General features: G+C 50.7%; 1 protein-coding gene across 7 annotated transcripts; it reads left to right on the plus strand.

The window, feature by feature from the left end:
- The first annotated feature begins 8643 nt into the window (after positions 1 to 8643).
- Positions 8644 to 17916, plus strand: Zyx (zyxin). 7 transcript variants are annotated; one of them, XM_029561364.1, is made up of 10 exons: positions 8644 to 8793; positions 9346 to 9565; positions 10028 to 10230; positions 10348 to 10440; positions 10534 to 11013; positions 15190 to 15310; positions 15438 to 15607; positions 15713 to 15891; positions 16680 to 16800; positions 17379 to 17916. In XM_029561364.1, exons 2-10 carry the CDS (start codon positions 9358 to 9360, stop codon positions 17481 to 17483), a joined length of 1680 nt encoding a protein of 559 aa, XP_029417224.1. In that variant the 5' UTR covers positions 8644 to 8793; positions 9346 to 9357; the 3' UTR covers positions 17484 to 17916. The 7 variants fall into 7 exon arrangements, with proteins under 7 accessions (XP_029417224.1, XP_029417223.1, XP_029417222.1 ...); XM_029561363.1 differs by lacking the exon at positions 8644 to 8793 and adding an exon at positions 8881 to 9206 and having other exon boundaries at positions 9343 to 9565; XM_029561362.1 differs by lacking the exon at positions 8644 to 8793 and adding an exon at positions 8882 to 9206.
- Positions 17917 to 17944: the final 28 nt, after the last annotated feature.

Below are 17944 nucleotides of genomic sequence, written 5' to 3' on the forward strand. Positions count from 1 at the left end.
GAGAGAAGTTCACAAGGGAATCAAGAGCAGATTCAAGAGAGTGACTTTAACAATTGTCTAAGGAATTTGTACTAATGTGGAAGCATGGTAGTAGAAGTATAAAGAAAAGTTAATGTGAATCATAGGTCTTGGGATCAAAGAAGTGTTGGAGGTAAAAGAAAAGAAGGGGCTAGAAAATAAAAGAGCCTGGGTACAGGGAGGACAGTTTAGCATTCCAGAGTGAAATGGTGGGACGAGGTCTCTTTGGAGGTGTGATGTGTGATGTGTGACAGAATGAACAGAAAAATGAAACTAGTCTCAGTTGAGATGTGCTATCAGGTGAGGGGCTCACGAGACCCCACTCCTAACCGAGGCAGATAGTGGGTGCTGAGGGAGAGAGAATCAGTTCTCTTTAGTGGTGTGGTCCATGATAGGCTGCTCACACTCCAGTGTACCGTCTTACACCCATGCACATTTTATACTATAAAAAGGGGGGGCATGAAGGGGAGAGTGAGGGGTAGGTAATCTAAGCACATTGTATTCATGTATGAAATTACCAAAGAATATATAATAATAATAATTTTAAAATGTTTTACTTATTATCTTGTGTGTATGAGTGTATTGCTTGGATGTAAGTGCACCTGCATCTTGCAGTGCCTGCGGAGGTCAGAAGAGGGTATCAGATCGTCTGGAACTGGAGTTGTGGAAGGTTGTTAGTGGCCCTGTGGGTGGGTGCTGGGATTTGAACCCCAGTTCTCTGCAAGAGCAGCCAGTGCTCTTAACTGCTCAGCTTACTCTCTAGCCCCAATAATAATAGTTTCTTTTAAATAGATGTGCGATCAGTATAAAGTACACACTGAATTCCTTTGACTTAGCACCAATAAGAAGTAAATATATCACTAATAAGTTTTAAAATATCAGTTACATGTTGAAATGGTAGGATTTTGGACATAATAGTTTAAGAAGGTATATTGCTAAAGCCAGTGTCTCTCATTTTAAATTGTTTAAAAAGTTATGGGTGTGGTTCACATTGTGTTTCTATTATGTTTCATGGGAGAAATGGGGGTGGTAGGTAAGTTATGAAAGGGGAGAAGGACGAGGAATAGAGAGGCAAGTTGAGGATCATCCTTGTGGATATTAAAGTGACTGAAAACTCATGGTAGAATCATTTTGGAATGAGTGATGCTGAACTGGACTGCAACAATCTTCAAGGAATGAGAGTGTGAGGCCCAGGATGACAAGTGATTGTATCAGTACACAGTTCTGCTGGAAGACTTTGGGGAAGAACAAAGAGGAATTGTCCAGGCATGCCAATGAGGATCCAAAGAGATATTTGTTCCATAGTCAGTGCTGGTGGTACAAAGGCTGTGGTGGAAAGACATTTAGTGTTCCTGGAAAGGGCTACAAAGGACGGTTGTCCTCAGAAGAGACCCCAACAAAGGAGAGAACACTTTTGCTTTTACTGAGAATGGTCTGTGAACATCATAGGCACCTGGAAGATTTTGGAGTTGAGCAGGGAAAGAAGATGTAAAATGAGTTGAGGACTTAGAACCTCTTAGGTGACTGACATCTATGGGGTTAGCAAACTTAGTGTGCTGAGCTCTGGTGGACTCAAGACAGAGAGAATGGGGGTGAGGCTGTGAGTACAGGCAGATTGAGAGGAGAGGGTATCTTTTATACTGAGTCTGAGGAAGGAGGCACACCTTCTTGTCTACCTGGTCACCAAATGCTGGAGTCCCTCAAAGTCTACCTTCCAAATCCCTCTCAACTTCTCATGAAAAAATTGCACTATTGTTTGGATTTTATTAATTAATAAAGGTTAACCAAAGGCACATGTGTTAAAGGCTTGGTTGCCAGATAGTAGTGATACTTTTAGGAGGTACTTTTAGGAGGCGTGGCCTGATGGAGAAAAGCTAGGTCATAGGGGATCCACCCTTGAAGGGAATATTAGGACCCTGGCTCTTCCTTAAAAATATTTTATTTATATAATTTTTACTTTATGTGTATGAATATTTTGCCTGTATGTATGTAAATGCATAATTATTTGTTTGTTTTATGTGTATGAGTGTCTTTGTCTGCATGTATGTAAGTGCACCTGTGTTATGCAATGCCCTCAGAGGCCAGAAGAAGGTGTTGAATCTCCTGGCAGCGGAGTTAAGGATGGTTCGTAGCCACCATGTGGGCACTGATAGCAGAACTCGGGTCATCTGGAAGAGCAGTCAGTGCTCTTAACTGCTGAGCCATCTCTCCAGCCCTTTATTTATTATTTTAATTTTATGTGTTTGAGTGTTTTGTCTGCATTTATGAAAGTGTACCATGTGTAAGCCATGCCCTCAGAGGCCAGAAGAAGACACTGGATCCCGCAGAACTGGAGTTAGAGGTGGGTGTCAGCTGTGTGTGGATGCTGGGAACCAAACCCAGGTCTTCTGGAAAGGCAGCCAGTGCTCTTTACTGCTGGGCTATCTCTCTCACCTGCTCTTTTTCCTTCTTATCTGTTATAAGGTGAGCAGTTTCCGTCACTATCCCTACAGGGCCTGGTGACCATGGGCTTTAAGTAATACAACTTGATAGATGAAACCCTTTTAAGTAACACAGCTTGCTAGGTGATTTCCTTAACTAAGAACATCTTCAAATTACCATGCAGATACTTAAGAAAGTGAAACTTGACTATAATTCTCTCTACTCTAGATGAGTGTATCACACTGCCCTCTGTACACTGGCTTATTCTGGGTGTGCTTAGAACAAAACAGCTCTTGCTCCAGAGCTGTGACTTTCAAGAGAAAACCACACTATGTAAGAAGCCATGAAGCCAGAAGCTGAACCAAGCCCAGAATGTCTTCCTCCTTTCCTCCCTTCCCTCCCTCCCCATAGTCAATCCATCACTAATTTCTGCTCATGACTTAAGATTCCTAAACTCTAATCTCTCCACTTTTGTTCTTCTGCATAAACCTCTCTTCTGGCCTTCCTGCCCACCATAGTTTCAACTGTACACTTGCATCTGACCCTTCCTGCTATTGTCCACACTGCCCTTCTGTGGATTTCCAGCATTCCTAACTCTGTCCATGGCATTCTGTGTAATCTAAAGCTCGCAATGGCTCCCCATTGTTCTCAGGATAAAGCAAAAGCTCTTCCTCATGTTCTGCAGTCTCCCCACCCCATCTAGCCTTTCCTCGGCCTTCACTGCACTTCACTCACAGACACTCCACCAGGCCTGCCTCTCTGGGGTCCTGGGGAGGACTCAGTCCCGGGCTGTCTCACAGCCTTGCCGGGGTTGCTCCTTCCACTTAACTCCTGCATATCTTCCAGCTTTCACCTTGGACATCCCTTTCTTGCGCTAAAGGTCCAGGTGATATGTCCCAATTGCATGCTCTTCCTCTAGAACAGCTGTGGGTTGACCTTTGTTTGTTATTATTTGATAACTATTTTCCCTAGTAGATCCCCTAAGGGCACTGACTCTCCATGAGGGCTGTCTTTGCTCAGTATTTTACTCACTTGATGCCAAAAGGCTGAGAAACAGCTTTGTTCAATAGTATATCCCACCACAAGATATTCTGTGTGCTGCAGGTAAACAACCCATGAATGATCTGGGGTGTCGTAAAAACCCTGAAATACAGGGTTGGCCTCGATCTACTAGGCAATCCCAATGGTTCTGCACAGTGAGCAAATGTACATAAGGCTTTAGATTTGTGCCAGGCACCGTGCTGGGCTGATACCACGTCAACTACAGCAACTTGACTGGAACTCAGATTGTTGGGTAGCACAAGTGTTATATCTCACACTTGGGTACAAGGCCAGCAGGAGTTTGCCTGAGCAAGTCTACAATCTCAGCACCTGCTATCTTTACTAAAGTCCTTTCCTCTTTCTGATACAGGGTCCATTAGCTCCTCCCACTGCTGAGTGGTAAGGTAAATAGCAACAAATAGGCAGGGAGGGCAGCATAAACTCTGTTGGTTAATTCATGGTCACCCACTTCCTGTGTCATACCCACTCTATGGGTGGGTTTCATTAGTTAAGACCACCTTATTAAAAAGGGAGAAGTGGGAAGCAATTCCATGTAAGTACTTTTTGTTTGAAGATAGGTTTCCTATCTAAATTCAGTCCCCACTCTGAAATGTTTACTTGCTATAATGACTTAGCTATTTTCAGTGACAAACACCGCAGCTCTAGGCCAAGCTCTCTAATTCTGGCTTCCTCTGGGTGCAGGAAGAAGGAAGTGGCAGATGCCCCACTACCGGTGGCCTCTGTGCCAGCAATCTGCCTGTGTTGGTGTGGGTGCCCTGGGCCTCTTTTCCTGTCTGCCCTTCGAAGCTCCCATGATTGCTGACTCTTTGCCATTTGACCATCTGCCTTGCCTGGGCTCCCACATTTCTAGTGAGCTGACACTTGCAGTGCCTTTGGGTGCCCATCTGGCCCAGCACTAGGGTGGAGGACTTCTGCCTGCCACTGTTCCTCTGACCTCTGCAGACTTGGCTCTCCAGGCCCTGCAGTCTCCACTGCTAATGCAGAGCCTATGGAATCACAATGGATGCTTTAGGTATGAAGGGCTACCTAGCTATTTTTAGTGCCCCCTAAGTAAGCATTGCTTAGTGGATGGTTGAAAAAAATAACTTTTTTTCCCCTCTGAGGGCAAGATAAAGAACATACCTTTATATTTGGGGTGCCTAGAATATGGGAAGTTATTTGTTAAATGTGGGTTGACCTGAGGTTGGGGTAGGGGAAGAGAAAGTATGTACAGGAGGCTGTGACATCAGCTTCCTGAAATGACTTAGAAGAAAGGTGGCCCTGTGGCATTTGCAGCTGTCAGTCCTGCCCTTCCGTTGGGGGAGTGGCTTCTGGGCAGAGTAGGAAGTTGCTTGGCCAGAGCCTTGGACACAAAGCTCCACCCTCATCTCATCCCCACCCATGCCCTCTTGCACCTGAGGGTCCCAGAAATTCTTCTGTACTGATAAGCAAGTGCCAATTGGACTGGGGGGTGGTGGTGGATACATTTGTCTGCAAGTGGGAAACTGTATGCCATGTGTACCCAGTACTCAGTGCAAGGTAATACTCTGCAAAAACAAAGGGACATGATGGGCTTCGTTCCTCTCCCCTTTCATCTATTAGATCACAAAAGCAATACATGTTCACAGGGAAAATACAACCATATTAAAGCCTTTTGCTATCTCTGATTCTATTCTCTAAAGCTAACTGCTGCTAATACTCTTGAGAAACATTCTGGCAATGTGCTTCTATATAAAAGAATTGCATACAACTCACAGATACAGAATGTATGAGTGTATGCACTTGCAAATACACGGACAGATGGATTCTGATAGTGTAGTGTGATGGAAACAGAAAAGGTGAGGTTCGGTGGAGGCAGAATTGAAGTCTATAAAGGGCCTGGCTGGAGCATAAAAGGAGGACCCATGGAACCCAAGGATGTAAGGGAGACTAGAGGTGGTGATGAGGAGTAGGCAGGGTGTTTAAAATAGTAAGGCATTTGTGTTACAAATAATTGTGAGGCTCTTGGAGGGTGAAAATATACCACCAAATTACCTTCTGTTTCCTCAACTGACAAATGGGATAATAGGGTGAAACCATGTAAGTTTATTGTGAGGATTAAATGGGGGTGATGTGTTTATAGACTTTAGAATTGGGTAACAGTTTACAATGCTTTTTTTTTTTTTTTTTTGAGACAGGGTCTCTCTGTAGCCCTAGCTGGCCTGGAACTCACTATGTAGATCAGGCTGGCCTCAAACTCAAGGCTGGCCTCAAAGTCACAAAGATCTGTCTGCCTCTGCCTCCCAAGTGCTTAAAGGCATGTGCTACCACACCGGGCTACAATGGATTTTCTGTGTGTGTGTGTGTGTATGTGTGTGTGTGTGTGTACGTGTGTGTGTGAAGGTATACTGCTGGAGATCAAACACGGCATCATGCATGCTAGACAGGCACCGTACCATTGAGCTGTACCCAGCCCTGAGTGTGAGCAATTATTGCATCACGCATCACGGTTAATGATTCAGTGGTGTATTGCTACTGTTAGAGTGCTTAAGGCAGTATGTGGCATATTGCTGTTTTTCTGTCCACCTGCCACCAAGCCTACAGAAAGGACCTTCTGAAAGCATCTCTGTTTTTGCTTTGGAATTCATATTTTTGTCACCATGCTGTTTCTTCCACAAATGCTTTGAACTTCTTACTGTACCTTTGAAGAAAACTTTCTGGTACCTGGTAGATGTACATCCTTGATGTGTAGGGTTATTTTAGATAGCCAAGATCAGCAGTCATTTTCTTACTTCCTTCTCTTGGCCTAGTCCCAAACTGTTGAGAATGTTTAAATGGAGACATTCACTGATTTCCTATACTTTACTCATACTACCTAAGAACACCAAATAGGATTGCTTGCTTAAGAAAAACAGGGCGCCATTCGGCCGGGAGGGCCGGAGATAACAGAAGAACATCAGAGGGACATCTGTGGCTAGGCAGGAAGGTGAAGGGGAGTGTGAACCTTGTAAAACCCGATAAGAAAGAAATGGCCATGGAGCCCCGGTCACCCTGAATTCCAAGGAATACACGTATGTCTCTTTTTGAACTAACCAATAACTGTGCATCTGCTTCTGTAAATTTGCTTCTGCCCTATAAAAGACCCTCCCCAACATGAGCCGGCGCGCAAGTCTTAACCTTTGCAGGGTAAGGCTGTGCGCCCTCAGACGTCTGTGATTTCTTAATAAAAACTCCTCTTGCTTATTGCATCCCGAAGCTTGGTCTTGTCCCTGTGTGATGAGCGCACGTCTCTTTCAACCTAAGAACACCAAATAGGATTGCTTGCTTAAGAAAAACACCCCAAGAATCATTACTCATACTCAGATAGTTTCTGCATTTTAAGAACACTGAGTATGTCCTCTACTTAAACATCTTGGGCCAGTCATTCTGATCATTTGGGAAATTCCATTTTGCTTCTTGTATTTAGAATGGCTGGCTTAAAACTCTCAGTTCTAATATTCTGCATCCCAAATGCTCTTAGTCGTCAGTAAACTAAGTCTGCCTCCATGCTCCCCTAGTCTTGATTTATAAATAGGTTCAGCTGCCTCACAATTACACATACTCTGTTTTGCAATGCGTGCTCCTTAGGAGGCTTTTACAAGGTAGGTGGCTTTTACTCTTACAAAAGTTATCTGGAAACCATCCGTATTTTCCTGATGGGCATATTTGGAAGGATGGTGATGAGACTTTGTCTGAAAAGTCCAAGAAACAATCTCCAACATGCACAGTAAATCCAGTATCTAATTTCTAACAGATCTTCATTGGGACAGGCCTGAGACCAGCTTGTGCTTGTTAGAGTGTGTGCACCTGCGCACTTTGATTCATACATGGCCACACATGCTGTGAAAAACACAGTGACAAAAACATTAAGATGCCAGAGAAAATAAAGACCAGTGGTGTCTGGGAAGATGATGAAGGTGTAGTCACAGGTATAATTAAAGACAAGGTGGGGGGAAGGAGAGGGCACGGAATATACCAACACCCATGAGATCTGCATGGCAAATAGCCTATTTGAGGGGAATCTGCCTAGGTTAGCTGGGTAAGAATTTCCCTTCTGGGCAGAACTGGGACTTGCATAATAATACTGAGAACTACATAGGGTTTTCAGGTATGCCATTTCATTTATTTCTTTATATAATGCAATAAGGCACTTGAACCGAATACCATTCTCCTTACAGATCCAGACCGTGGAGCTGAATGAAGAAACTTGTCGGTTGGGTATGAGACTGGGCTCTCTGGCCTCTGCACTCGTTATCCAACATTGCTTCACTTGACAGAAAAGTGCAGGAGAATTAACTTTGACCTGCATGTGGCCCTGGGCCCATCTCTTCAGGGAACACCCAGTTTTCCTCATCTAAGTTTAGGTTGTTAGTTTACATGCCCCTAAATCATAGTCCAGAGTTTGTGGACAGTAGGATGTAGTGGATGTGTAACGCCGTGGGCTGGAAACACAGTAGATCATGAACGCAAGGACTCAGATACTAGTCAGGGATGACAGAATAACGCAAAGGAAGTGCCTAAGGGTGGATATTGGACTAGAGGACAAAACTCATGACTCCATAATCTGGACGTAATGAATGTGCAAGAATTTCAGCAGCTCCTGGGTACGCTTCCATGCGCAATGTTTTAGAAAGAAAAGGAAAAGAAGAAAAACTAAGCTCCAAGGCAGTCAGCTCTCTTTCCCGTAGCCTGCGGCACAGTCTCAGGTTTAGGAATCCGGTTGGACCAGTGGGGGGCTCCACGGAGCTCAGTCTTCCGGAACCCCGCTGACGTGCCAGGGCTCCTGCGGGATAGGGTTTGGGGGACCCTAAGGAACCCCAAAGGACTAGGCCCTACATGCGTCTTCCTAGGTTCTAAGTCCCAGGTTCACCCCGGCTCCGCCCTCACACCTCTATTCCTCCACCCTAGGGCAACAAATCTGTAGGCAGGGTCTGGGGCGATGAGAATTCCTGGAAGCCCTAAGAGGATGCCCAGCGTGGGAACTTAAGCATCCCCCAAGAGCGTCTAGTTCCCGCCCATACACCCGCGGGCCACACAGGGTACGGCTGGGATGGGGTGCCAGGAGGGAGGACGCCGCCTCCTCATCCCCGCCCATCCCGCTGCAGGGCTCCATCCCAGTCCAGCCAGCCATCCTTGGCTGACCAGAGGACACTTGGGACTCGGAGCTGGAGACTCCGAGGAGGAGCTTGCAGGGGTTGCCGGGGGTGGGCAGGTAGCGGCAGGCCAGGGACGGGGACTGGACTGCTCCGGGACCTCCAGGACACCCTCCTGCAGGTTCGGCCCGGAGTGGGGACGGTGAGTCAGATCTCCAGCACCCGCGGGCCGGGTGGGGAGGGGGTGGGGGTGGCAGGTCAGGAAATGACATCAGAGGCCTGTGCTAGGGGAAGGGTGGTCTGTGCCCGGCGGGGGAGGCGGCGAGTGGGGCGGTGGCGGGCCGACCTTTGCTGAGTCTCCGGCCGGAGCAGGACCGAGGCCCCTTCCTGGGGGAGTTTCCTGCGGGGTCCGTCCTCTCGGGCTCTCCCCGCCCCCTCTCCGGGCCGCTCCTTGTAAGGTCTGGGCGCCGCTCTCTCCCCGCCCCCTACCTCCCTCCTCCCTGCGCGCTGCGTCCCTCCCCGCCTGGCTGGAGCTGCTCGGGACCGGGACGCAGAGTCCGCGGACTGGGCGCCGACGCGGTCCTCCGAGACGCGGTGAGCACGCTCCCGCCCGCGGTGAGGCGCGGGGAGCCGCTCGGCCACCCCGGGAAAGGGGGTTGCGGGGCGGCACGGGTGGGGTCACCTGGGGAAACTCGGGGTGCCTGAGTGTCAGCCGGGTGCGGCGCTGCGTAACCTGGAGACCCACCCCCAGCAGCCCGGCCAGGCCATGGCGGCCCCCCGCCCGCCCCCCGCCATCTCCGTCTCCGTCTCGGCCCCGGCGTTTTACGCTCCGCAGAAGAAGTTCGCCCCGGTGGTGGCCCCGAAGCCCAAAGTGAATCCTTTCCGGCCTGGGGACAGCGAGTCTCCGGCGGTAGCCGGGGCCCAGCGAGCTCAGATGGGCCGAGTGGGCGAGATCCCCCCGCCGCCCCCAGAAGGTATGCGGCTGGACTTGGGGACCCCCGACCCCGCGGGAACCAGGGTGGGGGCGGTGGTTTCGGGAATTTGGGGGTGTCTGGAAAGGTTGTTGCGGAGGGGGCTGGGAGCAGCCACCCTGTCCCGAGCAGATGTTCTTACCTCATCGTGGAGCTTTTGGCTGTGCGCCAGGGCCCCTGGGACCGTTCCAAGTCTCCCGCCTGGGGGTGGGAGGCGGGAATGTGGGCCAGGAATCTTCCCCTCTGGATCCGTTCTCCGAAGTGTAACGGGAGCTGCATGGTTCCTCGGCCGAGTCCCCGGCCTGTCCCGACTTGGTCCTCGCACGGCGTCCTGGGCCCCTCCCTACAGTCCCCACAAGCCCTGAAATGGAGAAAAGACTTCTTGGGTTAGGGGTTAACGCGGCCCACCGAGGGGAAGGGGAAAGAGGGCCCGCATTGATGGCCTTCTCTCTCCTCCTTATCCAGACTTTCCCTTACCCCCTCCTCCCGTCCTTGGGGATGGCGACGACTCGGAGGGTGCTCTGGGAGGCGCTTTCCCACCTCCACCTCCCCCGATGATTGAGGAACCATTCCCCCCTGCGCCTCTGGAGGAGGACATCTTCCCCTCCCCGCCACCGCCCCTGGAGGAGGAGGGAGGGCCTGAGGCCCCCATCCCACCCCCACCGCAGGTAGGGAGGGCGATTTTACGGGGGACACCTCCACTGCCAGGAAAAGAGTTTCTCCCTTGGTGGGGTTGGGATGGAAAGGGAAGATTGGGATGGGTGCTCTGACCCCTGACCCTCCAGCCCAGGGAGAAAGTGAGCAGTATTGACCTGGAGATCGACTCTCTGTCCTCACTGCTGGATGACATGACCAAGAATGATCCTTTCAAAGCCCGGGTAAGGGGCAGGACAGTAGGAAAAGCTGGGGCGCAGAGGAGAGGAGTTACAGCCTCCTCTAAGTGCACTTCTCCCTATCTGCCTCCCCTACAGGTGTCATCTGGATATGTACCCCCGCCAGTTGCCACTCCATTTGTTCCCAAACCTAGTACCAAGCCTGTACCTGGGGGCACAGCACCCTTGCCTCCTTGGAAGACCCCTTCTAACACCCAGCCACTGCCTCAGCCTCAGGCCAAGCCTCAGGTCCAGCCTCAGGCTAAGCCTCAGGTCTACCCTCAGCCTGCTTCCTCTGATAACTTGCAGCCCCGAGGCCCCCCTGCTCCAGCTCCAACTCCAGCACCTAAGTTTACTCCAGTGGCTCCCAAATTTACTCCTGTGGCTTCCAAGTTCAGCCCTGGTGCCCCAAGTGGACCTGGGTCACAGCCCAATCAAAAATCAGGGCCTCTGGATGCTCCTCCTGCAGGCACAGGCTCCCCTCAGCCCCCCAGCTTCACTTATGCTCAGCAGAAGGAGAAGCCCCGAGTTCAGGAGAAGCAGCACCCAGTGCCTCCACCAACTCAAAACCAAAACCAGGTGAGGACCCCACAGGCTGAGACCAGGGCCTGGGTGGGACAGGCAGGAAATGGAGAATTAGGGACAGGTGTGTGTTGGGGGATAAGAGGAGTCAGAGTGGGTGTGGCAGTGGGGAATGGACTTTCCACCCTGTGGAGTTACCTGGTGGGACGGGTAGGGAGAAAAGACTGTTCTGGAAGAAACCTATTGCTGGCTGGGGCCTGACTCAGTAAACAGAGCAGCAAGGACTTAGAAGTAAGAGGATTGGGTCAACTTTCCCTTGTACTTCTGCCCCAGAATGTTGAAGGGGAGGATGAGATCACTAACTAGCCCAACCTTAGTTTTTCCCATTTTTGGGCCTTGAGTTAACTTACAGAGCCTGAGGGCCTATCTGGAGATAAGAACTCCAGCCCCGGTAAACACCTGATGGGCCACATCAGCTGACTGCCAGACACTGTGCTCTGTGCTTTAGAGACTGGAACAGGGGAGAGGAGAGACCTCTCAAACAGGTTCAGCCTTCTAAAGTCTTGGTTCTGGGATAGAATTCCCAGCCAGGTTTCTCATAAGGTTTTAGACTGCAGTCAAGTTGAACTTTGAGCCTTACTTTCTCTGTCTTTGAAATAACACACTCTATCCCAAATGGTGGTGAAGAGTAAGTAAGCTAATACTCTATCTAGTCCATAAATGCTCAAAATAGAAATAGACAATGCAGTTGTTGGCTTTTAGTTCAGGAGAAGAGATCTTTGGAGTTGATGGGACCCTGCTCCAACTACCTGTAAACACTGCTCGTAACAGTGAAAGGCAGTGTGTGCTCAGACACAATACAGGAAGGAGTACTGCTGAGTTCCTGTCATTTGGAATCCTGTGAGTTACAGGAACTTGACACAGGGAACCAAGGTGGGAACTGGCAAGTTTAAAAGCTTGGTGGGTTTAGTGTGCCTTCAAGTACTTGAGAACCCAGAAAGGAAAGGGAATAGCCTTTGGATGGGAATAGCATGCCCTAAACTCAGGAGTGCAAACACACAAGGGGTGCTTTCTGGAGAACAGAAAGCAAAGGTTCTTGTGGGAAAAGTTTTGAGCTGTACTTGAAGTCAGCGGGGGTAGGGAAACTAGGTAATGAAATCCCCAACAAGGAGCTTGTACGTATTGGAGAATCATTAATGATTTTTCAGTAGTCTGTGGTTTGGTCAGCAGGGCTGGTGAAAGCAGCTTTTGGAACTCTCTGGAAAGTTTTTCCAGCAGCAATGTGTATTAGAAGTAGGAAGATCTGTGGCATGGGTGAGTTCACTCTTGGGCCACAATAATATTAGTTATAATGAGAAACAAGACAGGACTGAGCTGTTCTAAAGGAAGAGCCTGAAGGAGGAGGCCACTGATAAGCAGCTGGGAGAGGAGGACAGAAATGCCAGGGTAATACTGCAGACAGAATAGAGAAGTGCAGAACGGGAAATGGTTTGGATGGGAAGAGGAGGGGTCCAGCTGTCCACATGTTGAGCAACAGGCTTCAGAACTCTTTCAGCTGGAACTGTCATTCAGCTAATGTGCAACTGTGATGTAGGAGGGGGCCTCAAACCAGAGGTGTGTGCATGACCATGCACATAGGGATGGATGTGGAGGCCACAGTAGCTGACAGTTTTTCAAGGACTGCATAGCAGGGAGCTGAGAGCCTCAGGAACCTTGGTCATACCATGGTGGCTGATGGGAAGGGAGGACAGTCAGCAAAGACGATGGAGGAGGATCCTATGATGGGATCCACAGAAGTGAATGTGATGACCTTGGCCTCTTCAGTTTGGGCTTCTGGAGTAGGACTCAGATAAGCCCAGAGATTGGACTCTTGGGATATCGTATAATGGCCTTGGGGGACTTTTTGTGCCCTGCAGTGAGGTAGAGTTGAGTGAGCAGGTGGTGGAGACATGGAAACTGATAGTCTAGCTTGCTCTCACGTTTGGCAGTGAAGCTGGGTATGGTGGCACATTACATGCCTGTAATCCCAACACGTGGGAGGCTGCAGCAGGATGTTTTCAAGGCCAGCCTGGGCTACATAGTGAGTTTAGGCTACAGTGAGACACACTCACACAGACATGCACAAAAAGGTTGGCAGCTAAAAGGAAGTGTGGGGGGGGGCAGTTAGGGGAGGAGAGTCCAGGTGTGTGTGTGTGTGTGTGTGTGTGTGTGAAGTTAGGGGAGGAGAGTCCAGGTGTGCTTGCCAAGCAGGAGGTAGAAGCTAGCGGGGATAGCAGGGGAGAAGGTGGTGATATCTCAGAGTGGGGACTGACCCCAGAAGCACTGGAGAGAGCAAGCCAGGGTTTGCTGTGGAGAGAAAGGAATATGAGGGAGTGTATGCTGGCTGACTGCCAGTCATTTAGGGGGTGAGGTCATTGGTGAGTGGGAGGAGGGGGTGAAGCTGTTGGGGGCTCAGGGAGATGGAAAAGGTTTGGAACAGCTGCTGTGGGGAAGGCAACTGGGAATCTGGTAGAGCCAAATACCAAACAGAGAAGCTGGGGCTAGAGGGCTGGAGGGTGTGGCGGGTGCTGCAGTATTTTGGGAGCTCTGCAGTGTTCAGTGATCTCTCCACCTACTTTCTGCAGTGTGGAGGCAGAAACAGGAAGCAGGCTGTGCTGTGTGACCCAGGGTTAGAGATTGAGCCAGATAACCTTGAGTGGCTGAGAGTGACAGAAGAGGCCTTTGTAGAAAGAGGTGGTCAAGAAGTCAGTCTGGAGGCTTGATAGAGAAGGCCCAAGGGCAGATTGCAAATGGGGACACCCAGTTCCTTCTGCTAGGCTGTTAGTGGCCTGGTGAAAGGTGAGGTGGGGATGGTTGGAATGCATCTTGGGAGAAAGAGATGGTAAACCGCAGATCCAAGGTGGTCCCGAGGTGGGAGGTAGCTTTGGGAGTTGAACAGTGACATTGCTACTGGCAGGCAGGGGAGGCAGCGGGCTGACAGTGTCCTGCAGGAAGGACACGGATACCCACAGGGAGGCGTGTGGTTCAGTAGTTTATTCTTCCAAAGGTGGAAGCAGGCTACAAACTTTCCAGAGAGCGCGGATGGGCTGAATTCCTTCCCTGTCTACAAAATGCTAGGAATCTTGGAAGAGGAAAGTGGTGAAGTTTGTATTCAGGGACCCCTGTAAGTTAAGAGTAGGAGATGACAAGCATCATAAAGGAAAGTGGCTAAGGTCTGGGCTACTGTGACTTCTAGGTAGGGTACATTGGGGCAGGTACAGCTCTGAGCACAGTTCTCGGTTTAGAGGGTCAGAGAAAACTGGTGGAGAGGAGGTAGCAAGGGGCTTCAGGGTTCCAGGGGTTGGAGGACTGATGGCATCAGCAGGTGATGGGGGGGTCTGGGTGGACTTAACCCAGCGATAGAGAATATCCACGCGATTTCTTGTGGGAATGTCTCATGGACACTCTGGTGCAGGTCACATAGCCGGTCCCCAATTCTCAGGAATCTGAAATGCCCTGTCCCTAAGGAGGATAACCCCCTCCCACCCCTGGTTTCCTGCTCTCAAGGTCCCTTACATAAGGAGGGATGGATGGGCTGGCCTAGAAACTGGCCTTTGGATCTCCATTGAGATCCACTGGGGGAGGAGTATGGATCAGGTAGACTAGACCCCTCACTTAGGAGGGACCCCAGGGTGTCTGTCTGTGTGGGGAACCAGGGGCTGGGCACACAGCCTACAGCTTTAGGGGTCTAACCTGTGCTTCCCGCCTGTGTTGCATTCTCATGCTGACAGGGGCTGCTCAGCAGCAGGCGGGACGGGACGGGTAGGTGTGTGTGTGCTTGTGTGCATGCCATTGCCCCTCATCTGGGGGCCCTGTCTGAGCATGCTCTGTGAAGTTGGTGTGTGGCTCTGGTGCGTTCGCTGCTTTAGTGACCTGAGCTGCTGTGTGTATGGCCTCCTTTGCTCAGTTGTTCTGGCCTATCTGTGACTGCCTGGGGGTGCAAGGGTTTGGGCTATTTGGTCAAAATACCCACCTGTAGGAGATAGAGGCTAAGGTCATCCCTGCCCCTGTGTTACATGTCCATTGTGGGAGGCAGGGAAGTGTCAGGGCAGGGATAGGGAGGGAGGAACTTGAAAAGCCCAAGCTGAGCACTTAGAGAGCAAGATGGAAACTTAAGTCTCCATGGAAGAAAAGAGTCAGCTGGCCATCCTGGGAAGATTCTTGAAGAATATGAAAAAAGCGTTGGGATTTTAGGTGCGCTCTCCTGGGGGCCCAGGACCCTTGACTCTGAAGGAGGTGGAGGAGTTGGAGCAGCTGACCCAGCAGCTGATGCAGGATATGGAGCATCCTCAGAGGCAGAATGTGGCTGTGAATGGTGAGCCCACCACCCACTCTGCGGGGATGCCTCCCTCTGTGCTCATGCTTGTGGGGCATGAGCTTACAGATGCGTTGTGAGCTTGTGTCCATCATCCAACTGAGATGCAATTCTCTGGCCTTCTCAGAGTCCTGTGGCCGATGCCATGAGCCCCTAGCCCGCACTCAGCCTGCAGTCCGTGCACTGGGACAGCTGTTCCATATTGCCTGCTTCACTTGTCACCAGTGTGAGCAGCAGCTCCAAGGACAGCAGTTCTACAGTCTGGAGGGGGCGCCGTATTGTGAGGGCTGCTATACCGTGAGTCTGGGGTGGGGCTTCTGGCTGGGATAGGGTGGGGTGAGTCTCAAAAGCTGGTCCTTGGGTACTCTTGTTCCCCACCAACCTGCTCTGATTGTCTCCTAGGACACCCTAGAGAAATGCAACACCTGTGGGCAGCCCATCACTGACCGCATGCTGAGGGCCACTGGCAAAGCCTACCACCCACAGTGCTTCACCTGTGTGGTCTGCGCCTGCCCCCTGGAGGGTACCTCCTTCATTGTGGACCAGGCCAACAGGCCCCACTGTGTCCCTGACTATCACAAGTGAGGACCTTTCACATCTCTTCTGGGTTCCATCTTTGTTTTCTGGTAACCAAGCTGCCACACACCCCAGATTTTGCTTTCTAGCCCCACATCCAATGTGGCCCTAGGCCTGAATAGGAGTCCTGTGTCTGGCTGTTTCCACTTTAGCCTTGACTCTGAGGCTTCTTTGGATGTGTCCTGTGCTCAGCCCTGGGTCCTACAGTGACTGTGTTCACAAGTTCTGAAAGTGCCTTTTGACTCAGCTGCTTGGGGTCCTTTCTTTTCCCTAAAAAAACAGTTCATAGGGTAGCTGCTTTCTCAGGCTGGCTGGCAAAGTACCAACATGTGGCTATAGGATGGGAAAACTGCCATCCCCCCTGCCCCCGTCCTGTCCCCTGTCCCCTACCTTGGACAATGTGTCTGGGTAGATACATTTTTAGGATTCTATGGGTGACTAGAACTCCTGGTCCCTGTTCTCCTTGGGGTCAGCTTGCTGGCATCCACATGTGCTTCCTTAGGAAACCTGCTGAGCAGTGTGGGTGGGGCTGGGGTGTGGGAGCAAACACCTGAGACAGGTGTGGGACTGAGCATTGTGTGAATGGGGAAGCAGGAAATTCCTCTTGATAAGGCCTGCTGTGTGGTTGGTCTCTGGCCTTTCTTGTGAATTTGCTCCACCCAGACATGTGGGACAAGCAGGTGTTCCATGTGGCCATGGCACCTCTGCCTCCCTACTCTCTGCCCTCCTAGGGGCTGAAAGCCTAGGTGCCCTGGCCCCACAGACCTCATGACCCTGCTTTCTAACCTTTTAGGCAATACGCCCCAAGGTGCTCTGTCTGCTCTGAGCCCATCATGCCTGAGCCTGGCCGCGATGAAACCGTGCGAGTAGTGGCTTTGGACAAGAACTTCCATATGAAGTGCTACAAGTGTGAGGTCCGCTGTCTTGGGGAGGTCATGTTGAGCCATTCTTCCCATTGGGAGGAAGAGTGGGTGTTTTGTTTTTGGGGTGTGTGTGTGTGTTTGTGTTTGTCTCCTGGGATGTGGGTGCCAGAGGTTATAGAAATGAGAAGCAGTCAGAATGGAGTTGGGACAGGATGGGAGAGGTGCCACATATGCACTAGGGTGGCAGGGAGTGATTACCCTGGAAACTGTCTTCTCTGCTCTTCCTGTAAGAGGCTTGGTGAGAGGCTGGTGGTGGTGTATTCCTTTAATCCCAGCACTGGGGAGGCAGAGGCAGGTGGGTCTCTGTGAGTTGAAGCTCAGCCTGGTCTACATAGAGAGTTCCAGGCCAGCTGGGGCTACAGGGAGATCCTTTTAAAAAAAAATACGGGGAGAAAAAAGACCTGGTGAGGAATGGAGAAGGTAGTGTGGTCAGGAAGACCCATGTGACCAGGATGTTAGCTTTGACACTGCGAAACACTGGGTCTTTCTAATTCAGCTGGAGCCGAAGGATAGTAGGTAGAGCAGGAACCTTTCTGGCCAGGGCCCCTCTTACTCGTCCTTCTTTCCAGGACTGTGGGAAGCCCCTGTCCATTGAGGCAGACGACAACGGCTGCTTCCCTCTGGATGGCCATGTCCTTTGTCGGAAGTGCCACACTGCTAGAGCCCAGACCTGAGAATGAGCCTCCTTCCAGACCACAGGTCCATTCCCCATCATGGATCACCCACACTGAAATCAGTACTTGCCTCTACCCTACCTGTCCCTCCCTCCATTCCAAACCGCTCTCCAGTATCTCAAGTTCCCTGACCTAGGGCCTCAGCGTGGCCTCGAGGTGCTGAGGCCCAGCCCTGGGCTCCAGCCCTAGCCTCTCCTGCAGGGATTGCCCACTGTCCTGAGGTCCCCACCTAAGGGGCCCCAGTTAGTGCTGCTGCTTTCACTGCTGCACCGATGCCCTTGGCTGGCCTGAGCAGCCTATGCAATCTGCTTGCTGAGGGTAGGAGAAGCCCTGACCTTCTGGCAACCTGGCCCCAGCAGCCTGGACACCTACCCTGCCCCGTGCTGCCAGATGGTGGTCACAGCTAAGATTAAAATAATTTCTTTTTCCAGAATTTTCAGTAGTTGACTCTTTGCTAACAC

The sequence above is a fragment of the Nannospalax galili genome, unplaced genomic scaffold (assembly GCF_000622305.1).
Source record: "Nannospalax galili isolate Female #2095 unplaced genomic scaffold, S.galili_v1.0 scaffold233, whole genome shotgun sequence".
NCBI lineage: Eukaryota > Metazoa > Chordata > Mammalia > Rodentia > Spalacidae > Nannospalax > Nannospalax galili.